The sequence below is a fragment of the Lolium rigidum genome, chromosome 1 (genome assembly GCF_022539505.1).
Source record: "Lolium rigidum isolate FL_2022 chromosome 1, APGP_CSIRO_Lrig_0.1, whole genome shotgun sequence".
NCBI lineage: Eukaryota > Viridiplantae > Streptophyta > Magnoliopsida > Poales > Poaceae > Lolium > Lolium rigidum.
The window spans coordinates 189,619,383-189,646,438 of NC_061508.1; the positions used below are offsets into that span (position 1 = coordinate 189,619,383).

The 27,056-nt window shown below is 42.3% G+C and overlaps 1 protein-coding gene and 1 long non-coding RNA gene across 3 annotated transcripts; both read left to right on the plus strand.

Annotated features, from left to right (window-relative positions):
* Positions 1–4,199: 4,199 nt before the first annotated feature.
* LOC124682859 lies at positions 4,200–6,183 on the plus strand. The gene is made up of 3 exons (XR_006996473.1): positions 4,200–4,396; positions 4,887–5,056; positions 5,694–6,183. It is a non-coding gene; the product is annotated as an uncharacterized LOC124682859 (long non-coding RNA).
* Positions 6,184–16,542: 10,359 nt separating this feature from the next.
* LOC124686469 (FACT complex subunit SPT16-like) lies at positions 16,543–24,407 on the plus strand. 2 transcript variants are annotated; one of them, XM_047220411.1, is made up of 2 exons: positions 16,543–16,751; positions 20,748–24,407. In XM_047220411.1, exon 2 carries the CDS (start codon positions 20,780–20,782, stop codon positions 24,119–24,121), a length of 3,342 nt encoding a protein of 1,113 aa, XP_047076367.1. In that variant the 5' UTR covers positions 16,543–16,751; positions 20,748–20,779; the 3' UTR covers positions 24,122–24,407. The 2 variants fall into 2 exon arrangements, with proteins under 2 accessions (XP_047076367.1, XP_047076372.1); XM_047220416.1 differs by lacking the exon at positions 16,543–16,751 and adding an exon at positions 16,974–16,994.
* Positions 24,408–27,056: the final 2,649 nt, after the last annotated feature.

Sequence of the window (27,056 nt, forward strand, 5' to 3'; positions counted from 1 at the left end):
CAAGACTTTCTTTTCAAGATAAAACCTTGTTGGATACTACTTGTTACGGATCATTTACACGCAATGAAGAAGAGTTTAAAAGGGACCTTCTTGATCGGATTCAGGAGAACACCGAAGGATGGGAGAACAACAAAGGTAAGGAGTCGGGTATAAATTATGATTATGAATGCATTGAAACTTTTATGGATGCCGATAAAATTCGAAGTATGAGTGCTACTTATGGTCTTGACTCTCGAGTTGTTGCAAATCTTTATAAAGCTTTTGCCTCTCATTTTGAATTGCCTAGGAAGAATTTTGATAAGTATCATGAACCTTTTAAAGACACTTGCATAAAGGATGAAAGCTGTTATTAATGATTGCAATAAGCATGCTCAAACTCCTAAGAATGCTATTTCCTATAAGCATGTTAATTTTTGTGGAATGCATAGACCTTGTGGAATTAATCAAATCAAAGATGAATATTGCATCCATCATATTAATGAAAAAACTAGAAAGTGGTTTAGGGCTCTAGATGATCTTGGTAAAAAAGTTTGTGCCCTCTATCCTTTTATTTGTGAACTTTGCCATGGAGTTGGTCATTTTAATTTTCAATGCTCCTCCAATGATAATTTGAACCCCATGAGTGCTACAAATTTGTATTGTGATGATGAAATTACTCCTAATCAGCATGATGAACTTACTTTATTTTTGTGGTGTGAAGAGCTATCAAGAAAAATCTCTTTGTTACATATGAGTGATCTTTATATTGATGATGTCCTGCATGGGTGTTTTTCTTATTGCATTGATAATAGCCATACAAATACTTACATACAAAATATTTTAGAAGATGACACCTTGCCAAAATATGATAGGACCATTGTGTGTTTTGAACTAATTAATGAAAAAGAGGAATCCTCCCAAGTTTCTTCTATTGTTTCGAAAGTAAATCAGGTTATGCGGACAAGCCACCCTTCAAGTCTCTTCCTCCTAAAGAAGGGAACGAGGAGAAGGAAGAGAAGAAGAAGAAGAAGGGAACGAAGAAGAAGAAGAAGAAGAAGAAGAAGAAGAAGGAGAATAAAGAGAAAGAGGTAACGGCATATCCCCGCGTGAATGAGATAACGATAGGTAACCGTGAGTATGTTGCTCCTAATGATTATTATGATAATGAATCTGAGTACAATGATCTTCCTATGCCCTTTACCTACATTAGTGATCATGATTTGAAAGAGCACACTACTTTTGATATTGCAAATCTCACGGGAAACTAATTCTGAAAATGATGATGATAATAATTGCCATAGTATCAGTGCTATTCATGCTTCCTCCCATAATGATATAGAAAACTCTAAGCTTGGGGAAGAGGTGTTTGAAAATCCTTTTGCTACTGATCATTATGTGTTTGATACATCGCCTTCTTGCAACAACGATGGTATGGTCACGGATGAACCTACTGTGAAAGATAACTATTCTATTTCTTATGACGACATTATGCCTCCGACCTTTGATGATTATTATAAAGAATGCTATGATATAAGTTATAACTATCCTTATGAAACTTGTCATAGTTATGATTGGATTTCCAAAAACAATTCCCTTAATATGCAACTTGTTTACCATGTTCAAATTCTTGATAATAATCCTGCTCCAATTACTATTAATGAGAAGAATTCTTCTTATGCCAAAATTAATGATACTTCTATGCATATGAACCATGATAAGAATGTTTTAAGAGATGGGTATATTGTGGATTTCATCAATGATGTTACTGAAAGTTATTATGAGAGAGGGAAACATGGTTATAGGCATCTTAATAATATTAAGTTTCCCCTCTTTATGTCGAGAATCTTGAAGCTACTCGTGTTTTATCCTCTTATGCTTGTCACTATGTTCTTCATGAATTCATTTGTGTACAAGATTTCTTTGCATAGGAAGTGGGTTAGACTTAAATGTGTTTTGAATTTGCTTCTTGATGCTCTCTTTTGCCTCAACTCTTATTTCTTGGGAGTGCATCATTGAAATTATTGAGCCCATCTTAATACTACTATATTAAAGATGAACGACTTCGATTTTTTTGGGAATTTTGGGCCTATTTTGACTGCACTTAACGTGCTAACACGTGTTAACTATTGTGGTTCACCTCTACTGTTAAACTTTGGTGTGCGGTTTGGGTGAAGCATTAGAATTTACGTTTGCCATGTAGTAGTACCTGACTTTTTTCTCTCCTATTTAGCTCGGGTGCGTGTACCATTTTTTGGTTGTTGTGCCGCTCTATTTTTTGTCTTTTTCTGTTGTTGTGCCTGGTGGGGTCGTTGGTCATGTGGTGGGGTTGCGTGGCCGTGACACGTTATGCGGTCAAAGCGGTGCCCTGAATGACACGTTATGCGGTCAAAGCGGTGCCCTGAAGGCCGAATCCCCACTCCCCACCTCTCCTTTTCCTCTCACTCTTCTTCCATTGCCGTCGGCCCGCCGCCGTGCCGGTGCCCCGTGCTAGCCCAGACGTGGCTTCCGTCTATTTCCCCGCTGAGCGGACGGATTCGAGTGGTGGCCATACCATGCCGTCGTGGTTCCTGCCTACTCTATGCGTGTGCGCGGCTTGACCTCTTCGACGAGGTCGTGGCCGCCATGCGGGAATAACGGGAAGGAGGGGCCAGGCGACCACAACACACATCTCCGGTTGTGGCTGCAAACCACATCCACAGGACCGGATAGGGATCCCGGGATCCCGCAGTCCCACCTCCAACAGCCGACGCGCGGAGGCGGTGGCAAATTACATCTCCGCCATGGCGGACTCCACCGGCCTCACCTTCTTGGTAGATGTGGACGTCACCCAGGTCTCGCTGCAACACCATGCCTAGATCGGGTTCGACTTCCCGATAGAAGACCACAAGGGGAAGACATCCACTGCCAACTACAACCGCATCAGTACGGCAGTACCATGGTCGAGATTGACCCAGGCTGCTTCGCAGCGCCGTACCAGGTCCCGGACGACGGGGTGCTCTGGGACGTAGGCGTAGTGTCCCGGAGCGCCGTGGGTGAGGCAGGAGCATCCTCTACCGCTGCTCCTCTTCTGCTGCGTTGAGGAGAGCTCGAGATCTTCGCCGTTGCTGTCTGCAGTTGATCGGTGTGGATGAGCTACAGGTCTCCACCAGCGCGCGGTATGTAGGGGAACGATGGCGGATCAGATTCTGGTCGATGCACTCCGGCTGGAGCATGCGACATCGAGCAGGCCACGCCTCACCGCAGGAGGAGCAGGCGCCGCACCGTGATCCAGTCAGTTGTTGGTCGAGGCAGACCCTGGGTGAACGAGCTCCTCTTCCTCCACCCCTTCCCGACGCCGGTAGACTCCAGCGCGGTCGAGCGAGCGGGAGTTGAGGGGTGGTGCTGGGGCACCGTCCGGATCATGGAGCAGGGAGCGGCCAGCTCGGCGGGGAATCAGGTGGGGTGGGAGAACCCGTCAGGTTGCCTGCAATCTATTTCAATCTATTCCTGCTGCACATTTCCAAATTGCCAACAGAGACACCCTAGCTTGCTTGATTGATTGGGCGTGCTGGCTTTCATGATGAATCTGGGATGCAACTTTTTTTGTGTGAGTTTGATTCAATTTTGGGCATGGTGGCCCGGATGTGTGCCCCGGGAGCCTCTCTGAACCATGCATCGTCTGGATCTTCTTCCCCTCTCTATTCCTTTTTTTTTGCTTTAAGATTTCTTTCTCATTTGTTCATCTAATTCCGGTTCATGAAATTGCAATGCCAAACGTTTACATTTTCTTGTGTTTATTAATTCAGGCGTATGATTCACACTAATATTGATAAGGGGTAATAGCAAAATTGTCTTTAATTTATGCACGCTACAAAACATAGGTAAAGTTACTTGTGACGAATAGTTATTTAGTGAATTTTAGCATGTACATCAACATGGCTAATGCAATACATTTAGGTTTCTACTAATTTTTTTTGAACCTTGTTAGTTTAATATTATATGGTTTATGAAACTAAGGCTAGATTTGCTCTGCTATGTTGTTTTTTCGCTCACGATGGGCATCAAGGAGTGGCATCCCTGGTGCCGGTATGTCTGGTCTGGGCCACGCCAACTCCGTTGAGCTCGCTGGAACCGGGGGATGCATCAAGTGCTCGGTGCGGCCAACGAGGACATCGCGTCCAACCCCCGAGAGGCACGTCCTGGCACGGGTGATGTTGTGAATACGATGCTCTTGTCTGTCAGCGTTGAATAGACAGCGGTTTCATCTGTTCATTCAATTATATATGAGACCCTCATGCTTTGTTTTGGTTGCAGGGTGGTTTGACAGAGATCTGTTTGCACTGTCTCGCCTCACCGCATGCAGTTGAGACTATATGTTGATGCTACTGAGCAGCGACAACATGGATGACGGCCATCAGAAACACCACATAAAGTTAAGGTAAGGATGTCATGATCAACTATGTACTGTCAATTATTGCCCCTGTCTGAAATTTTCCATGGGACGTTGCATATTTTACTTTTGCTATCACAGAGTTTATATTTCTCTGTTGTTGGTTAGTCTGGTGCCCATTCTCAAATATTCTAATGTGTTGTTGACATGTGTTAGCGCTGAGTTTTCAGACACCTCTTCTCCTCTTCCGCCTTGTGTCGGGTGATATAAGTTTTTACAGATTATATTTATTTGCCACTGGTTAGATTTTTATCCGATACTATGGAACCTTCTTTTCATCCTTTTCTATATCTATCATATTAACATAAGTACCAATATTTAGGTGTTGATCCAGTGCTTCAGAAAAACCATTATTGCCATACTGTATTGTACATCTCAGTTATGATTCTCTTCATGGCATAACCTTAGGCGAAAGGCAGAGCCAGTTTATTCCATTACTTCTAAGCTTAGCTATGTACACTTTTTGTTCCTTGTGTAGGTTATTTTATTTCCTATGGCAAGAGGCATGAATGGCCGTATTGTGAAGAAATTTGTCAAGTTAGCTTGTGTCATCAAAGATATTTATTTGTGGTAGATTTTTGGCAGGTCCCATAGAGACCTCCAAGGGATATGGAGATTTGGATGACCTGAAAAAGCCTTCAAAGACAGGTATGCACCTTTGGTTGTATGTTTTGCTTGCAAAAGGCTAACGTATACCTTTGTTGGTATATAACAGGCTGATTCCTCTTCAGTGCTAGATTTAGTGTTACATAATAAGATAGATGGAAATCTGCAGATATAGTCGTGCAATACCTTTCTACTGGCCAATTGGGTTGAAGGTGTGTTGTTGTGCTATATGAGTTCAATAAAACCATTTTATCAAATTTTAGAAGTTCATTGTTTACACATTTTTCAACCGTGTGGCTGAGTTGCAAAGAGTTAATATTTGCGTTTCTTTTCGATGTCACATGTTTAAACATCGACAAGCATTGGACCATTGTCTTGCTTCACAAAGCCAATTGACCATCTTTTTATGATGATTTCAAGCACCTTTTTGGCTTGGTATTTTAAGGACTTGGAATGCGTCTTTTACTTGATCAATGTAACCATGATTATTTGAAGGGCAATGTAATTATATTCAGGAGGATAATATAATGGGAACAATTGGAGTTGTTCATAATCGTTGTTATACACCATGTCATGCCAGTATAAATAACAATATTTATGTTTACCTGGTCAAAAACAATATTTATGTTTACCCTTCTGTCATTTTCTACTGCAATAATAATGTGGTCCATTTCTGTAGGTTCTGGCTGAAATTAGGAGGAGAGGAACAAAACTGGATACTGAAGTCTGCCGGGAAGGATAAAGAAAAATAGCAGCCTTCACTAAATTTGGTTAACATAGTGCATGCCATTTATATCAGTAAGACACATGTGTATATCTAATAGTTAATTGTTTATGTTCTGCAAGATTTTTCAATATGAAATCTAGAGGTGTTGTCGTCAATCTTTGATACAAAGACTGGGCAATTATATATTAGGTGTACAATGGTCATTCCATCACATTTCTTTGAATTCCCTGTGCAAATAAGCTATATATGTTTAAAGAACGGTTTTCACATTTACTTAAACTGGAGAACATGTTTAAATCCTATTGTAGTGATCTATTTTTCTTTGCATATAGAGAACATACAGGTTGAGATATATGCACTCACAGAAAGTAGATTAATTGGGCTGAGGAGGTGATGCATACATATATTCTGTACTAAGCTAGCTTCTAGGATGTTGCAACCAGTTGGGAAGTTTTCAGGCACTAATGTTATCACTATGTGCTGTCAGCATTTGAAGACTTGTACATTCTGGCCTTTTAACATCATATCTATATTTCAGTTGACAAGATTTGTACATTTTACATTTTAATAAGTGACGATCCACATAAGGGATGTTGATGAGCTCCACAGGAAGTAATTTGAGATTAAGTTGACCTGAAGATTGGTCGGTTTTCCTCTGTTTCGCCAATGTCTTGGTATTATTAGTCATGCATAGCTTCATAATTTTGGGTTGCCCGTGGTGGGAACAAAGAATGCATAGCCTGGGTATGCAAGATAAAATTCAGACTGAGGAATGTCAAGGGCTATCAAAATGCAACCCGGCAATTCCTGTTTCATTTCTCTTTGCCTTGAATCATGTTATATCCAAATATTATATCTCACACACTTCTCTTCAGGAGAACGTATATCACTCACTATTTTCAACTTTTTGCTTATCAACACAGATGTGCACAACATAAGAAATCTCGGTAATAAAGAGGTGAGCTGTCTTAGATGCTCATCCTTTGGTCTCTGGCACACCTCCACCTCTCCATATTAGCTTCCAGTAGCAATGTTTGTTTTTCTATCCAGCCCATGGCTTCATAAGGGCGCGGCGTGCCGCCGCGCCAAAGACCTGCTAGTGGCTATAAAGAAAGAACTTCTTGGGAGATAACCCATGTGTTTATTTTGCTACAGTAACTTTGTTTTATATTTGAGTCTTGGAAGTTGCTACTACTGTAGCAACCTCTACTTATCTTAGTTTTGTTGCATTGTTGTGCCAAGTAAAGTCTTCGATAGTAAGGTTCATACTAGATTTGGATTACTGCGCAGAAAACAGCATTTCTTGCTGTCACGAATCTGGGCCTAATTCTCTCGTAGGTAACTCAGAAAATTATGCCAATTTACGTGAGTGATCCTAAGATATGTACGCAACTTTCATTCAATTTGAGCATTTTCATCTCGAGCAAGTCCGGTGCCTCTTTAAAATTCGTCTTTACGGACTATTCGTTTTTGACAGATTCTGCCTTTTATTTCGCATTGCCTCTTTTGTTGTGTTGGATGGATTTCTTTGTTCCATTAACTTCCAGTAGCTTTGAGCAATGTCCGAAGTGTTAAGAATGATTGTGTCACCTCCGAACATGTGAATTTTTTATTATGCACTAACCCTCTAATGAGTTTGTTTTGTGTTTGGTGTGGAGGAAGTTTTCAAGGGTCAAGAGAGGAGGATGATATACTATGATCAAGAAGAGTGAAGAGTCTAAGCTTGGGGATGCCCCCGTGGTTCATCCCTGCATATTTTAAGAAGACTCAAGCATCTAAGCTTGGGGATGCTCAAGGCATCCCCTTCTTCATCGACAAATTTATCAGATTTCTCCCTTAAAACTATATTTTTATTCGGTCACATCTTATGTACTTTACTTGGAGCGTCTGTTTTTTTTTTGTTTTTGTTTGAATAAATGCTTGTGTGGGAGAGAGACACGCTCCGCTGGTTCATATGAACACATGTGTTCTTAGCTTTTAATGTTCATGGCGAAGGTTGAAACTGCTTCGTTAATTGTTATATGGTTGGAAACGGGAAATGCCACATGTAGTAATTGGTATGATGTCTTGAATAACTTGATACTTGGCAATTGTTGTGCTCATGATTAAGCTCTTGCATCATGTACCTTGTACCTATTAATGAAGAACTACATAGAGCTTGTTAAAATTTGGTTTGCATGATTGGTCTCTAGAGTCTAGATATTTTCTAGTTAAGGTGTTTGAACAACAAGGAAGACGATGTGAAGTCTTATAATGTTTGCAATATGTTCATATGTAAGCTTTGCTGCACCGTTTCATACTTGAGTTTGCTTCAAATAACCTTGCTAGCCTAGCCTTGTATTGAGAGGAATTCTTCTCGTGCATCCAAATCCTTGAGCCAATAACCATGCCATTTGTGTCCACCATACCTACCTACCACATGGTATTTCTCTGCCATTCCAAAGTAAATTACTTCATGTGCTACCTTTAAACAATTCAAAACTTTATTACTCCTTATTTGTGTCAATGTTTTATAGCTCATGAGGAAGTATGTGGTGTTTTATCTTTCAATCTTGTTGGGCAGCTTTCACCAATGGACAAGTGGCTTCATCCGCTTATCCAATAATTTTGCAAAAAGAGCTGGCGCGGGGTTCCCAGCCCCTATTTAATTAACTTCATTAATAATTCTCTTCACATGTTTTGCTCTGATTCATCAGTAAGCAACTTAATTTTGCAAATAGACACTCCTTCATGGTATGTGAATGTTGGAAGGCACCCGAAGATTCGGTTAGCCATGGCTTGTGTAAGCAAAAGGTTGGGAGGAGTGTCATCAATAATGAAACTAAAGTACATGTGTAAACAAAAGAGAAGAGGGATGATCTACCTTGCTGGTAGAGATAACGTCCTTCATGGGAGCCGCTCTTTGAAAGTCTGTTTGGCAAGGGGGTTAGAGTGCCCACTACCATTCGTTGACAACCACAAACACCTCTCAAAACTTTACTTTTATGCTCTCTATATGATTTCAAAACTTGAAAAGCTCTAGCACATGATTTAATCCTCGCTTCCCTCTCGCGAAGGGCCAATCTTCTACTTTATTGTTGAGTCAGTTTACCTATTCTTTCTATCTTAGAAGCAAACACTTGTATCAACTCGTGTGCATTGATTCTTACATGTTTACCTATTGCACTTGTTATATTACTTTGTATTGACAATTATCCATGAGATATATATGTTACAAGTTGAAAGCAATTGCTGAAACTTAATCATCCTTTGTGTTGCTTCAATGCCTTTTACTAAGAATTTATTGCTTTATGAGTTAACTCTTATGCAAGTCTTATTGATGCTTGTCTTGAAAGTATTATTCATGAAAAGTCTTTGCTATATGATTCATTTGTTTACTCATTATCTTCATCATTGCTTCGAATCGCTGCACTCATCTCATATGCTTTACAATAGTATGATTAAGATCATGTTGGTAGCATGTCACTTCAGAAATTATCTTTTACCGTTTACCTACTCGAGGACGAGTAGGAACTAAGCTTGGGGATGCTGATACGTCTTCGACGTAGCTATAATTTCTGATGTTCCATGCTTGTTTTATGACAATACCTACATGTTTTGTTCACACTTTATATCGTTTTTATGCGTTTTCCGGAACTAACCTATTGACGAGATGCCGAAGGGCCGTTCTTCGTTTTCTGCTGTTTTTGGTTTCGAAATCCTACAAAGGAAATATTCTCGGAATCGGACGAAATCAACGCCCAATATCTTATTTTGCCGGAAGCTTCCAGAGCACCGAAGAAGGGCCAGAGGGGAGCCAGGGGGGCCCCACCCCACAAGGCGGCGCGGCCAAGGGGGGGGCGCGCCCCCCTAGTGTGTGGGCCCCCCGTGGCCCCTTCGACTCCGCCTCTTCGCCTATTTAGTCGTCCCTGACCTAAATCCTCGGCCCCGTTCGACGAAACCAGAGAAAACCTTCCAGAGCCACCGCCATCGCGAAACTCCAATTCGGGGGACAGAAGTCTCTGTTCCGGCACCCTGCCGGGACGGGGAATTGCCCCCGGAATCATCTCCACCGCCATCTTCACCGCCATCGCTGTCTCCATGATGAGGAGGAGTAATTCACCCCCGGGCTGAGGGCTCCGCCGTAGCTATGTGGTTCATCTCTCTCTTTATGTGATCTAGTGGAATATCATCTATGTGCTACTCTAGTGATGTTATTAAAGTACTCTATTCCTCCTCCACGGTGTAATGGTGACAAGTGTGTGCATCGTGTAGTACTTGGCGTAGGTTATGATTGTGATCTCTTGTAGATTATGAAGTTAACTATTGCTATGATAGTATTGATGTGATCTATGCCTCCTTCATAGTGTGATGGTGACAGTGTGCATGCTATGTTAGTTCTCGGTGTAATTGTGTTGATCTATCTTGCACTCTAAGGTTAGTGGAGCTTGTTAACTCCGGCATTGAGGGTTCGTGTAGCCCTACACAATTAGTGGTGTTCATCATCCAACAACAGAGTGTAGAGTGGTTCTATTATGTGATCATTGTTGAGAGTGTCCACTAGTGAAAGCAGGATCCCTAGGCCTTGCTTCCAAGCATCGAATCTCCGTTTGTTTACCTGTTTTGTTGCATGTTTACTCGCTGCCATATTTTATTCAGATTGCTATTACCACTCATACTCATCCATATTACTTGCATCTCACTATCTCTTCGCCGAACTAGTGCACCTATACATCTGACAAGTGTATTAGGTGTGTTGGGGACACAAGAGACTTCTTGCATTGTGATCGCAGGGTTGCTTGAGAGGGATATCTTTGACCTCTTCCTCCCTGAGTTCGATAAACCTTGGGTGATCCACTTAAGGGAAACTTGCTGCTGTTCTACAAACCTCTGCTCTTGGAGGCCCAACACTGTCTACAAGAATAGAAGCACCCGTAGACATCAAGCCACTAATCCATTGGTGAAAGCTGCCCAACAAGATTGAAAGATAAAACACCACATACTTCCTCATGAGCTATAAAACATTAACACAAATAAGAGATAATAAAGTTTTGAATTGTTTAAAGGTAGCACATGAAGTATTTGCTTGGAATGGCAGAAAAATACCACATAGTAGGTAGTTATGGTGGACACAAATGGCATAGGTTTGGCTCAAGGTTTTGGATGCACGAGAAGCATTTCCTCTCAGTACAAGGCTTTGGCTAGCAAGGTTGTTTGAAGCAAACACATGTATGAAACCAGTACAGCAAAACTTACATAAGAACATATTGCAAGCATTATAAGACTCTACACTGTCTTCCTTGTTGCTCAAACACTTTTACCAGAAAATATCTAGACCTTAGAGAGACCAATCATGCAAACCAATTTCAACAAGCTCTATGGTAGTTCTCCACTAATAGGTTCAAACTACATGATGCAAGAGCTTAAACTTGATCTACTTGAGAGCTCAAAACAATTGCCAAGTATCAAATTATTCAAGACAATATGAAGCATTTTCTGTTTCCAACCAATTAACAATAAGTGCAATAGCTTCCAACTTTTGTCATTGAACATTAAAAGTAAGAGCGAAGAACACGAGTGTTCATATGAAAAAGCGGAGCGTGTCTCTCTCCCAAACAAGGATTGCTAGGATAATTTATTCAAACATAAAAAAAAAACACAGACACTCCAGGTAAAGCACATAAGATGTGACCGAATAAAAATATAGTTTCAATAGAAGAAACCTGATAAGTTGATGAAGAAGGGGATGCCTTGGGCATCCCCAAGCTTAGACGCTTGAGTCTTCTTGAAATATGTAGGGATGAACCACGGGGGCATCCCCAAGCTTAGACTTTTCACTCTTCTTGATCATATATCATCCTCCTCTCTTGACCCTTGAAAACTTCCTTCACACCAAACTTCTCATAAACTTCATTAGAGGGGTTAGTACTCAAAAAAAAACTTTAATCCACTTTAGTCCTGTAGTGACATATTGCAAGAACTCAATAAAACATTAACTACAGCTCTCCACGCTTAGAAAGCCTCACTTAAAGTCCACAAGAGACAATGCAAAAAACAGAGACAGAATCTGTCAAAACAGAACAACCAGTAAAGACGATTTTTAAGAGGTACTTCCGTTGCTCAAATCAGAAAACTCAAAACTAATGAAAGTTGCGTACATATCTGAGGAACACGCATGTAAATTGGCAGATTTTTATGAGTTTTCTACAGATAGACCTACTCAAATTCGTGATAGATAGAAATCTGTTTCTGCGCAGAAATCCAAATCTAGCATCAACCTTCTATTAGAGACTTTACTTGGCACAACATTGAAATAAAATAAAGATAAGGAGAGGTTGCTACAGTAGTAACAACTTCCAAGACACAACAAAACAGTAGCAAAATAAAAACATGGGTTATCTCCCAAGAAGTGCTTTCTTTATAGCCATTAAGATGGGCTCAGCAATTTTAATGATGCACTCGCAAGGGATAAGAGTTGGAGCAAAGGAGAGCATCAAAAAGCAAGTTCAAAACACATTTAAGTCTAACCCACTTCCTATGCATAGGAATCTTGTACACAAATAAATTCATGAAGAACAAAGTGACAAGCATATGAAGATAAAACAAGAGTAACTTCAAAATTTTCAGCATGTAGAGAGGTGTTTTAGTACCATGAAAATTTCTACAACCATATTTTCCTCTCTCATAATAATTTTTCAGTAGCTTCATGAACAAACTCAACAATATAACTATCACATACAGCATGCTTTTCATGATCCATAAACACATAATTTTTATCAAGCTCAAAACTAATGGAATTAAAACTTTCAAACCCAGTTTTATCAATAATATAACAAGATGATTGATCAATCTCAAAAGATATGGGACTCATAGATAAAGTCAAGATCTCTCCAATCCCATTTTCATTAGTAGTACAATTAATATTATCAAGTAACATAGGACCATCATCTAGAGATTTATCATAAACATTTGCTAAGCAAAACTCTTTAGTACCATGCATTTTGACATCAGGCACAAACAAAGCATTATCATAAGATTTATCAAAATAGCATGGATTATCATGAATAACAGTAGCATAATTATTCTCACAAGTTTTACTCATAGGTACTATTTCAAGAGAATCCACAGGAACATAACATTCATCCTCCTTTAGTAAGCATGGAGGACAATCAAATAGTGTAAGAGATAAAGACTTACTCTCATTAGAAGGTTGGCATGAGTAGCTAATCCATTCTTCCTCCTTTTGCTCATCACTCTCCTCTTCTTTTTCATCCAATGAGCTTTCAGGTTCATCAATTTCCTCCTCTTTTTCATCCAATGAGCTTTCAGGTTCATCAATTTCTTCTTCCACTGGTTCTTGCAAATTGTGAGTGCATTCTTGTGCATTAATGAGTCTCTCTTTATAATCAATGATATAAGGATTATCGCTGTAACTTTCTATGCAAAAATTAAGGATAGAAGAGACATAATCTTTAAGGTCCTTACAAGCAACACAAGTTTCATAATTTTTAGACATGAAGGATTCTATCTCAGAGGCTCCCATAAATAAGACAAAGTGTTCTACCTCTTCGAACCCAAAATGAATATAGCTATTCCAATTATAGTTCTTAATTAAAACTTCTTCACTAAAGCCACATTGAAATTTAAGATGTTTAGTATCCTGTTTAGAGCAACAGTTTATATCATGGCGTTTAAGCAAGATTTTAGCAATTGCATTCAATTTTTCTATCACAACACTCATAACTTTACCCGTTCTTGATTCTCTATAATTATTATATAATACTATAAGCTCCAAATAGGTTGTAGGATCTCCCATAATAGCAGTTTTTAATTTTTAGGGTTTTCAAAATTTTATGGATTTTCGGGTATATAGGGAAAATAAAATAAGACAAAAAGAAACTAGACAAAAATAAACTAAGAAAAACAAAATAAAATAAAACAAAAACAGAGAGAGGTAGAGTGTACTCACCAGGTGAACTTATGAGTAGAACTATGCCTCCCCGGCAACGGCGCCAGAAAATAGTCTTGATAACCCACAAGTATAGGGGATCGCAACAGTCTTCGAGGGAAGTAAAACCCAAATTTATTGATTCGACACAAGGGGAGGTAAAGAATACTTATAAGCCTTAACAACTGAGTTGTCAATTCAGCTGCACCTGGAAAAGCACTAGTAACATGGGTGATGTGATAGTAGAAGTGATATGAGAGCAATAGTAACAGTAACACAACAGCAGATAATAGAGTAACACGTAGGCAATGGCACCAGAAAATAGTTGATACTACTTCCAATGACATGTAGGAACGAGTATATGATGATGAGAGATGGACCGGGGTTCCCAGCTTTCTACACTAGTGGTAACTCTCCAATAACAAGTGTTGGGTGAACAAATTACAGTTGGGCAATTGATAGGATTGAAATAGCATTAAGACAGAACATCAAGATTATTAATCATGTTTTCCATATATAGTCATACGTGCTCGCAATGAGAAACTTGTATAACATCTTTTGTCCTACCAGCCGGTGGCAGTCGGGCCTCAAGGGAATCTACTGGAAATTAAGGTACTCCTTTTAATAGAGCACCGGAGCAAAGCATTAACACTTGGTGAAAACATGTGATCCTCATACCTACGCCTTCCCCTCCAGTTATCCCGATTCTTTGTCACTGCGGGGCCTCGGGTTCCGGACATAGACATGTGCAAACAACTTGTAGATACAATCTAAGCAATAAGTATAGAGATTAAATCTAAGATCATGCCACTCGGGCCCTAGTGACAAGCATTAAACACAACAAGATTGCAGCAACAATAACTTCATAAACTTTATAGATAGACTAATCATAATGTAACAATCCATCGGATCCCCACAAACACAACACCGATCACATCAGATGAATCTCAATCATGTAAGGCAGCTCATGAGATCATTGTATTGAAGTACATGGGGGAGAGAGTACCAACTAGCTACAGCTAGAACCCGTAGTCCATGGGGGGACTACTCACGGAGCATGATGGAGGCGGTGGCGTCGATGGAGATGGCTTCCGAGGGCACTTCCCCGTCCCGGCAGGGTGCCGGAACAGAGACTTCTGTCCCCCGAAACGGAGTTTCGCGATGGCGGCGGCGCCCCTGGAGTCTTTCTGGAGTTTCGTCAATTGGTATCGAGGTTTTAGGTCGCGAGGGGTCTTATAGGCGAAGAGGCGGCGCAAGGGGCGCCTGGGGGGCCCACACCATAGGCTGGCGCGCCCCCCTTCCAGGCCGCGCCGCCTTGTGGTCTGGGGGGCCCAGGCCTCCCCTCCGACTCTCCTTCGGTGTCCTGGTCCATCTCGGTGAATTATGATGTTTGGTATTCGTTTCGTCGAATTCCGAGAATATTGCCCGAACAGCCTTTCTGGAACCAAAAACAACAGAAAACAGGAACTGGCACTTCGGCATCTTGTTAATAGGTTAGTTCCGGAAAATGCATGAAATCATCATAAAGTGTGAGCAAAACATGTAGGTATTGTCATAAAACTAGCATGGAACATCAGAAATTATAGATACATTGGAGAGGTATCATCCTCACAAAATATTTTTAGATGATTCTAGAGAGGGAGTCTCCCAACGTCAAGAAACGGTAAAGACGTCCAAACTCGAAAACGCAATAGAAGATGCATGCTGATTCCGTTTTCGATGAACTTAGGTTTGTTGAAAAGCTAGCAACAAGCTCAAGAACCTCACACAGAGAAAGACCAAGAAACAATATGGATATGCAAAGTATGCAAATGATTGAGCTCCCTAAGACGATGTGATCAAGTTACCCAACCGAAAGCTCCTCTTGATAGTGCGGCTATCTATCCTATAATCCGGTCTCCCAACAACCACCTTGAGACCGGTAACAGGAAAACGTAGCAATGCCATACCTTTGCCTTGCGCATCCCGCTTGATCTTGATGATAACTCTGCAAGCTCCACTGAAGCCGGAATGCCTCACTTGATCATTGTTGCTTCGTGAAGACTCACAAATCCTCCCCCATACACCATGATGGGAAAGCTCCATTGATGCACATCTTCACATGTCCATTATCACCAAATGGATGGCAAGCTTCAAGCATATGATCCTCTTGAGATGCTCAACTTGAACTTGCCCAACTCAACATTGATGGCGATTACCACTTGATGTCATCCTCTCATGGGCTGAGGCGAGATTGGAATGAAGGAGGTGCGGCGAGATTGGAATGTGGAACGTGGCGAGAGGAAGGAGGGGGGCGCTCTTTATTGTACAACGACGGCGGACGAGGCGACATGCAGCGGGGCGTTGGCTGCAATAAACGCCGACGCGGATGGCCACACGACCATGCACGACGGACGCTTTACTGCGTCGTCTGGGAAAGCCGGGCACCACTAACGTCGCTTGATCAGAGGTAGGCGACGTGATTTAGACTTCCGTGTCAATGACGCGTCGGGCTCGTCACTCCTCGCCTCGCTTCTCGTTGTGTCTGACGTGCTGTGAACCGGAGATAGGCTCAGGACGCCGGACGCCGAATATCGTATTGAGCCGTGCGAAACAGGAATAGCCTTTAGAATACATCTAGAAATGAAAAAAAATGTTCGACACACCGATCTTTGGAAAAGTCTTTAGAGGAAGCGGCTGGAGATGCTCTGAATGGCGTGGTTGTTGCCTTGTTGGGCGGTTGGGCCGCACCAGCTCTCGTCTTCCCGACCCAAGGAAGGAGTACCGTGGCACGGTCGAAACACGTGACACGGTCTAGTCCTCTTAACCCTAGACTAGACCCTGTGTGTGCCTGCCTTGTCCGAGCGAGCGGCCAGTGCCCCCCTCTACCAGACGCTTCCCCCATCTCGCTCCCGCGTTCCTCAGCGAGCCCCTCTAGCGACGTCGACGTCTCCTCGCCGGCAACCAGCTGCCACCCACGACCTCCCTCGCGATCGGCGGCCACCCCGTCCTCCTCGATCCCCCTCTCGCGCCCCGACAGACCTGCAAGGCCGGAGACCCTCTCGGCCGGCGGCCCACCCCTACCCAACGTCAGCCCTAGAGCGGTGAGTTCCGTGTCCTCCCATTCCTCTCGATTATCCCCTTTCTTGCACACCGTCGCCGCCGAATTCGGGCAGCTCTGGGTCCGTGACTTGGTCAAGATCGAAGTAACATCCCCTTTCGAGCTCTAGGTTTCCCGTCTCGTCATAGGTAGGAGAAGTTGCGCGAAGATTGTAGATCGGAGAATTTAGTTAACTGTAGACTGTGAGTCTCCATTACACTGCTTACTGCGGGCGATCATATATAAGGTACTTCTTCCATGTTTCTGACTTACTAGTTGAATGCCCCTGCGTTGCTATGGCCTCTCAAGTTTTTTTCCCCTCTATGTCATTGTGCTTCGTACTCGTTCCACTCCAACAATACCGCCAATGTATTCCCTAGTCCTCCTACGTCGGCACTTGTGTTCCGATGTTTTTTTTTAGCTTCACAAATCACCTAGTCGTTTCCATGCCGCATCCCTGATTTCCTCTCCAGCTCCGCTGACTGGTAGTTCATATCATGAGAGATAGAGAGTGCTCTAACTGTGACCAGGACTGATGGCGCCGATCACCGATCTTCGGGATCCAGCGGGGGTGGCTTCGGAGTTCGGAGAGAGTGGCGGTATGTTGCCTGTTGCCCTGTTGGGCATGCAATTAGCATCAGCATAGTCCTAGCAGTGGTTGATAGGGATGATGGATTCATGCTGATATCACCCAAAAGGACACCAGCAACTACCGATGCAAACCACCCTGGTTATTTGCCCCTTGCCCACAGCCACTCTTGTATCGTCTCATTTTGGTTTTGAAAGAACATACACATTATTAGTAAGTAATTGATTGGTTCAATTTTTTTGTAGTATATATTGCTCAGGGACAGTATAAGCCAGCGACAAAAATGTCTGGAAACTATACAAACTTAAAATGAAAACAGCCATCCATCACAAACCCTTTCCCTCTGGTGAAATGTCTAATAGAAAACGGAAGTAAATTTCTAGAATGTATAATGGAATTGAGTCTAGTCTGACCTGATAACTCCTGTGAGTTAGCCCATGTCGCGAAGCTCCAGATGCGTAGCAGATATTGGAAGTCCTAGATGCATTTTCATTCATTATGTCAGATATTTTTGTCCCTGTTAAGAAAACATCCTAGGACATTAGATGTGTTAATTTGTAAACCTTGCATGTCTGCTTGATAGGTTGCTAGAAGTAGGTTGATAGATGCTGTGAGAATTGTCCGTGCTGTTTGGGGACAGGTGCTTCATGTGATATAGTTATACCACTTTGAGCTAAAATTTTATGTTTATCTGAAGAACATAAGGTTGATCATTGTGCACCTATTTTTGCTGGCCTGTGAGGAGATTTCGCAGGACGCAGATGAGACACAGTGCCGGTGACCTCGCAGAAATTCTACATGTCGGTGATGTGTGTACTCTGGAGAAGCAAGTCGTGCTGCAGCGGTGCTGATGGTGGTGATATCATCGAAGAGATGGAGACGAGCAATGGGCTAGTGTTTTGGTAGTGATATGTTGCACGCGTTAATTTTGTGAGAGAAAGGAAGTTTTGCTAGACATATGTTCTGAGAGAAATTTTAACATGCTCCCAACAATTTTGGACCGTCTGTTTTTTCAATCTAAGGGCCTAGATTTAAGGAGTTAACAGGTCACCCAAGAGAGGTTCACCCGGCCCTCTTAAATAAGTATTAGCATGTTTTATAATTGTTAAGCCCTAGACAAAAGGAAAAATATAATTGGAAAGTATCAATAAATGACAGTACGGTTTATTTTTGGTATACCCCTACCATATGGAGACCATTCGGAAAGATATTGTCTAACAAGTATGCGCCACACTAGCAATGGTAGTTTGACATGACAATATTTTTTTGTATTAGGGTGGTAACATTTTTCTACACATTTTTTGTGATGTTATATCTTCGGCGAAAAGAATTAAAATTATAACTAGTATATATTTGGTCCGACATTAAAAAAATATCTTGTGACGAGAAACGAAAGAAAAAACTTAGGAAACTTCCAACTATGAAGAAGTAGCATGGGCTACCAGTGCTGAAAGCTCCCACACATCGTGGGGTCTGGGCAAGGGTATTTCTAGGCGGCCTTTCCATTGCCTTTTATTATGCAAGGAGGCTGATTCGAACCCAGGACCTCCAGGACACAAGTGGAGACACTCTACCACTGCGCCTGGCCAAATACACATTAAGAAAAAAAAACATGGCTCATGTCATTGTGTGGCAGCCAAACAAAGTCACGGTACTGCCTCCATGGGCACAAAATTTGTGGAGAGATTTGATTGTGGAGAATTCCATTAGGGAAGATGACATACTTTTCTTTCCTATTTGGAACTGTAGTACCGGAGAGTTCCACCGGCTACAACAGGTTTCATACACATGCAAAATAACTTGGCCCCACCTATTATAAGAATCAACGGTTTAGATTTGGTCAATGCTCTTACCTCCTAGGTGGTACGATGGAGCATATTAAAAGAGCTCATGTTCTGAATGATTTTTTCGTGAAAACGCATAAGACTTTCGCGTTTCATTTCATTGAAAAGATAGTTTGGTTTATACTCCTACTAGGAGGCATGGTACATGAATGAGGCAAGGCAGGAGTGGTTCTGCCGATTTATATTCTATTGAGATATTCTAGGGAAGTAATCATCTTTAGCAAGTAAATAAGTTAGATTTTAGGGAGGGAATAATTTTGTCGAGGATTTGATGCACCAGCGCAAACAAGGAAAGAGAAGATCTCCTCTAGTGCTAATGAGGAGAGGAGGGTGCACGGCGGTAAAAAAGCATCAGACAGTGTTGATTCTCCCAATGTTTAGTGGGTGTTTTCGATGGCTATTTGATGGTCCTGATTTTGCTGATGTTTGGTGTTGAAAGTGACGTACTAACCCTAACTCCTAATTGATAGTGAAGATATCATTTTTCATTTTAGCTCTAGCATATATGTAAATAGATTATGCATTGCACATATTACAACCATGTGTGAGATATGTACTGTCCACGTGTTGTTATTTTTCTGAAGAAGTGTTGAATCCTTGGGCACGCTTCTATGCATGCGTCCAAAGTCTGCATATTTCAAAATATTGATGTAATGAATCTACTGCAAGGGCTGTAGTCCATTGATTACCAGTCATGCTAAAGGCCATCTAATTTTCCGCAGATTTATGTCTACGACATCAAGATTACTAGACTAAGAAGTAATCAGTAGGCAGATAAAGAAAACAGTGTTACATGCCCTCCGTCCCGAAAAGGATGCTCCAAATTGTTTAAATTTGGATGTGTCTAGACGCGATTCAGTGTATAGAACTATAGATACATCCAAATTTACACAAATCTGCGACATCCTTTTTGGTACGAAGGGAGTAAGAAATTTACATGTTCCTTTCTTTTAGAAAGTCAAGTAGGAGCCGCAGTATATCATTTCTGGATATTTGTCTATTCATTAGTAACAGCCATGTGTTGGCCTCCTATTGGTCCATACCTTGGTAGCTTCAATACTCACCATGTTACGATGAATTGTTTTTTACGCAATATGGTGGTTCCTTTCCTTAAAACTATGAGACCCTTAATAAAAGAAATTACCTGACTTCACATGGCAGTTGATGCCTGTCCTAGTGATGAGATTTTAATTTGTTTTGGACACTCTAAATTTATGCTGATGTGTAACGTTGCAATAATTTACTATGGAGATACATCTTGTTTTGTATCATAACAACTGATCTTGCGAAGCTAAGCAATGAGCAGTGTTAGGAGTCAAGACTAGTTTTTTCTAGTTTTGACAGCATCCAATTCAGAATAAAAAAAACCAGTTTGCAAGCTTTGTTCTCAAGATCAAAATTTGTGACACGCATCAATGTTCTGGATTATCACTCCACCTGTTCTATTGTGGTATTTTTCATGGATTTGATATATTTTATGTATATCTATTCATTAGCATTTCAAAATGTAAAATTGTAATTGTAAATGCTTGCTGCATTAGCTAACTATGGATCAATTTTCCTGCAGTTGGCTTGGTTAATGTGAGCTTATTGCTAAAGATGGCAGATAATGGTAAAGCAAAGTCAGGATCAGCAGGAGCCTATACAATCAATTTAGAGAACTTCAGTAAGCGACTGAAGGTGTTCTATGACCATTGGAATGTAAACAATTCTGATCTTTGGGGTTCTTCTGATGCCATTGCTATTGCTACTCCACCTTCTTCCGACGATCTGCGTTATTTGAAGTCCTCAGCTCTGGATGTTTGGTTACTTGGATACGAATTTCCAGAAACCATTATTGTTTTCACGCACAAGCAAATACATTTCTTATGCAGCCAGAAGAAAGCAAATCTCATTGGAACCCTCAAGAATGCTGCAAATGAGGCTGTTGGTGCTGATATTGCCTTGCACGTGAAGGGTAAGAATGGGGATGGCATTGACCTGATGGATGACATACTGCAAGCCGTTTGTGCTCAGTCGAAATCTGACACCCCAGTTGTTGGTCACCTTGCAAAAGAGGCACCTGAGGGTAAGCTTCTCGAAACATGGGCAGAAAAGCTATCTGGGGAATCTGTACAGCTTATTGATGTCACAAATGGCTTTTCTGAGCTTTTTGCTGTGAAGGATGCCACGGAGATTATCTGTGTGAAAAAGGCTGCTTATCTAACTTCATCTGTAATGAAGAACTTTGTGGTTCCAAACATGGAGAAGGTTATTGATGAGGAGAGGAAAGTCTCACACTCCTCACTGATGGATGACACAGAGAAGATTATTCTTGATCCTTTGAAGGCCAAGGTAAAGTTGAAGGCTGAAAATATTGATATATGCTATCCTCCTGTCTTCCAAAGCGGGGGGAAGTTCGATCTTAAGCCAGGTGCCTCCAGCAATGATGATTATCTCTACTATGACTCCGCAAGTGTTATCATTTGTGCAATTGGATCCAGGTACAGCAACTATTGTTCCAATGTTGCCAGAACATTTCTGATAGATGCTACCCTGACACAGAGTAAAGCATATGAGACACTTTTGAAAGCCCAGGAAGCTGCTTTAGCAGCATGTAAGCCAGGGAATCAGATGTGCGCAGTTTATCAGGCTGCAGTTGCAGTCTTTGAGAAGAATGCGCCTGAGCTACTTCCTAATCTAACAAAGTCAGCTGGAACTGGAATGGGCCTTGAGTTCCGAGAATCTGGCTTAAACTTAAACACAAAGAATGACCGTCTGATAAAAGAGGGCATGGTTTTCAATGTATGTCTTGGTTTGAGTAATGTCCAAGCAGAAACAAACAATGAGAAGACAAAACAGTTTTCTTTGTTATTAGCTGATACAGCTTTGGTTGGTGACAAGACAGTAGAGATCTTAACAAATTGCTCCAAGGCTGTTAAAGATGTTGCATACTCGTTTAATGAAGATGAGGAAGATACTCCTAAGCCTAAACGGCCTAAGGTTGAGCCAAATGGCCTGGAAGCAGTACCATCCAAGGCGACACTTCGATCGGACAACCAGGAGATGTCCAAGGAAGAGCTCCGGAGACAGCACCAGGCTGAACTTGCTCGTCAAAAGAATGAAGAGACTGCTAGAAGGCTTGCTGGGGATGGTTCTGGTTCGGGTAACGGACGCGGTCCTTCTAAGGCTTCAAATGAGCTTGTTGCATACAAGAATGTTAATGATGTGCCTTATTCAAGAGAGTTGGTGATACAAGTAGATCAGAGGAATGAAGCTGTTCTCTTGCCTATTTATGGCAGTATGGTCCCTTTCCATGTTTCTACTGTTAAGAGTGTGACTAGCCACCAAGACAACCGCACCTGCACCATCCGCATTTTCTTTAATGTACCTGGCATGCCATTCTCAAATGATAACAATCTGAAGTCTCAAGGAGCTATCTACTTGAAAGAGATCACATTCCGATCAAAGGATCCACGGCATAGCAGTGAAGTTGTTCAGCAGATCAAAACATTGAGGAGGCAGGTTGCTTCAAGGGAGTCAGAGAGAGCTGAAAGGGCCACCCTTGTTACTCAGGAGAAACTCCAGCAGGCAAGCACAAAATTGAAGCAAATGAGGCTTAACGATGTGTGGATACGGCCTGCATTTGGTGGTCGTGGGAGAAAGTTGACAGGAACTCTTGAGGCTCATGTTAATGGTTTCAGATATTCCAATTCAAGGGCTGATGAGCGTGTGGATATCATGTACGGGAATGTAAAACATGCTTTCTTCCAGCCAGCAGAAAAAGAAATGATCACCCTCCTTCATTTCCATTTGCACAATCATATCATGGTTGGAAACAAGAAAACTAAGGATGTTCAGTTTTACGTTGAAGTGATGGATGTTGTTCAGACTGTCGGTGGCAGTAGAAGATCGGCCCTTGATCCTGATGAGATTGAAGAGGAGCAGCGTGAGAGGGATCGGAAGAACAGAATTAACATGGAGTTCCAGAACTATGTGAACAAGGTTAATGACCACTGGTCGCAGCCACAGTTCAAGGGGCTTGATCTGGAGTTTGATATCCCGCTTAGAGAGCTTGGATTCCATGGGGTCCCGTACAAAGCTTCAGCTTTCATCATTCCAACGTCAACTTGCTTGGTTGAGCTAATTGAGACTCCCTTCCTGGTGGTCACACTCGGTGAGATAGAGATTGTTAATCTAGAGAGGGTGGGCTTTGGAACGAAGAACTTTGACATGGCTATCGTGCTTAAGGACTTCAAGAAGGATGTTCTTCGCATCGATTCCATTCCATCGACATCACTTGATGCAATAAAGGAGTGGCTTGACACCACTGATCTCAAATACTATGAGAGCAGACTGAACTTGAATTGGCGTCCTATTCTGAAAACTATCATTGATGATCCTCGGAAGTTTGTTGATGATGGTGGCTGGGAGTTCTTGAATATGGAGGGAAGTGATTCTGAGGTGGAGGAATCAGAGGAATCAGATCAGGGGTATGAGCCTTCTGATGCTGAGCCCGAGTCTGAATCAGAAGAAGATGATTCCGACAGTGCGTCCTTGGTGGAATCAGATGATGACGAGGAGGAGGATTCGGAAGTAGACTCAGAGGAAGAGAAAGGCAAGACCTGGGATGAGCTGGAACGGGAGGCAACCAATGCAGACAGGGATCATGGTGCAGAATCAGACAGCGAGGAAGAAAGAAGGCGTCGCAAGGTCAAGACTTTCATCAAGCCCCGCCCATCATCGGAACGGGGCAACCTGACTAGCATCAGCAAGCCTCGTCCACCAGAACGCGGTAATGTTGGCGGTAGCAGCAAGCCTCGTCCACCAGAACGCGGTAATGCTAGCAGCAGCAGCAAGCCTCGTCCACCACCAGAACGTAGCAGTGGCATGAAATCTCGTCCACCGCCAGATCGGGGCAGCTCCAAGGGAGGGCCTTCAAAGAAGCCGAAGTTCAGGTGATTTGTGTGGCGGAGTCACCCGTCTTGCTTGAGGTTGTGCGCTGAATCTCTGCCCTTTTGGTTGGTTGTATCAGAAGCCTTGTTGGCTCTTTCTCCAGATCACCGCGATGCTCTTTTTCAGCAGTAGTATCAGATAGTCGAAACTTTGTTGAATTGTGTGTTGGAGGATCTCAGACCTATGTATTGGTTTAAGTTGGTTCATCAGTGTATCCTCGGTGGTGTAGCAGCAATGTTTTCTGCTAGAAATGCTGACCTTATTTTGTATAATGTCTGTTTTGTCAGAACCATATGTTTTTCTGTTTCATCTATATTTGTGGCGTCGTTTCCGTGTGCAGAAGCATCGTGTTAGGTTTGTTCTTATTCTAGTTTTTTTTATTGAGGGAATTGTTCGTATTCTACTCCCTCTGTTTCATGAAAGTTTGGTAGATGCATCCAAATTTTAATAAATCTAAGATAAATTTTATAGGACGAAGGGAGTAGTATTTTGTTAATCTTGTTGATTTCTCCTAGGCCTTATAAAACTTTAAGGCTTTGTTTACTTCTCCTGTATTTTTTCTATGAGAGGTTTGGAGACAGTCAGGCAGGTGAGTATTTGGTGTCAATCCCACTCAAATACTTTTCCTAAATATACTCGGCGAAAAGTTTGAAATCTAAGCAAAAACAAGAAGATTTACGCCTAGTTTATTTCTCTCGTATTTTCATCCCCAAGGTATTTGGGATGAAAGGAGATTTGGTGTTTCATCAAATTCCCTCCCATCACCTTAAATATTACCTTCCCAAAAATACGCAAGTAGGATAAAACTTTTATAATTTAACAAAAAATGTAAAATTACGGGGATACCTCGGAATTACCCATTTGAACTCGGATAGGAGCATCTCCAACAATATCAAAATTTAAGAGCGGCGCCAAAAAAGTGACTTTTTTTGCTGGTGCGGCAATGCTCCAGCAGAAGCCCAGCAATGTACAGCGGCCCAAAAAGTTTCAGCGTGCTCGAATAAACTAGGGTTCATGGTGCATATTGACGGCACAAGCTGCTGTGTGTTACAAACCCTAGACGCTCGTGTGCAGCCCAACCACCCTTAAATTTCTTCCCGCCCACCACCCCCCGTGAACGCCGCCGATTACCGCCACCAAAGCCCTCCCCCGCCAATCTCAATCGCAGATCCGGTCGGTCCTCACCTCCGCCAACTCCCGCTAGGCATTTCCCCGCCGCCTTGAAGATGGCATTGCGCCATTCCTTCTGACGAGCGTTGGATGTACACGTTCGAGACAGAGGAGGACACCGATAGCGGCAGCGACTGTGATTAGTTTTAGGTCGTGTTTGTGCATCTGAATTTTTTTCGATAAAGTTGTGCGTCTGAATGTGTTTCAGTGTGTCTGAATGTAGTGTCGAACAAATTCAGTTGTCTCAGTGTGTTCGCCGCCCAAAAATACAACATCTGAAACATTCAGTGTGTTACAGTGTGTTCGCCGTCAAAACAACATCTAAAAAATTGTTTAAATTTATATATTTTCTTTTGAATATCAAAATGACAGCGCGCCGTGAACGCTCGATACAACGCTGCGGTATAAAGTAGCTATTGGAGATGCTACGAGTAAACCAAAGTATGGGAGCAAAGTATGGAAGATTTACAAGCCCGTCCAAATGAACGCAGCGATTTTACCGGATCCGGTAGGTACAACAGTGATGACATCACACTGACGTCACCTATGTGTTTATCTAGTTTCTAAAAATTGATGAAATATGTCTAAAATTTGTGAAACATGTCTGAAATTTGTGAAAAATATTTGTTGTTCAACGTATATTTTACAAAGTTTCACATATGTTGCTCACGTGTTTATGAAGCTTATGAAACATTTTCTACTGCTTAAATCTGTTTCAATTATATTTTAGTTTTGTTAAAAAGAGGACAAGTAATCTCACCAATCTCAAAACATAATCTAGGACAAGTAGCCTTTGAAAAGGAAAATGATCTGATTTCCCCGGGGATCGCGTCCTCCCATCCCCCGCACGCTGCGCAGGACGCGTGTCCTGTGGGCCCCACTTTATCGTCTCCCTCCCCACCGTTTTTTCTTCCCCAGGATTCAGAGAGCGAGAAAAGCTGCTCCAAATCCATGGCGACCTTGCCCGATACGCCGCCACCTGCACCCAACCCCCGTGCCCGTCCCCGTCCCCATCCTCGTCACCCCAACCACCGCGCACCCCACCGCCGATCCCCGTAGGTATCGCCGTCGCGTGTCCCGGATCTCACGGACGCGCCACCATAGGTTCCCGCCGCCACGGGGCGAGGACGAGCTCTAGCTACCGGTGAGAACTAGCAGCAGGGTCAGACCAAGGATTCATTCTGCTCCTCCGTCGCCCCGCCGCACTAACGACCTTGTGCTCCTCCATCCCCGCCCCACGGCAGCACAAGTGCACAACCACGCGCTGCTCCATCAGAGATAGAGGCCATGGCGTCGTGGAAACCTAGCTCCCCCGTCATCCGCACGCTGCTCTTGACAGAGCTTCCTCCCGAAGACGGAGACGAGGCTCCTAAGCTTGTCCCCACGCCCTCTCTGTCCCAGTATCCGCTCGTCGGCGTGAGGTCATCCGGGGCGGACAGCGCGGGCGCCGGAGCTACAATAGTAGATCTTTTCTGCTCTATTTGTTATGCAGTTTTGATTATATAGTAGTGAGTGATGTTTTGGCACATAGGAGCATATGCTCCCTTTATTTTGAAATACATGTAGACACATTTTAAAATGTCAAAAAAATTAAAACAAAAAATTCGCACGTACATCTTCATGTGCTACGCGCTCACAAAGTCGTTTCATGAAAAATCGACATGTCATGTGGCGTGTGTAAAAAAGACAAAATTCGGTGCTGAAACAAAAACTTGTCACAAGATAAATTTTCTCTTTTTCGCTTAGACTACAAAAAATATCATTTTTTCGT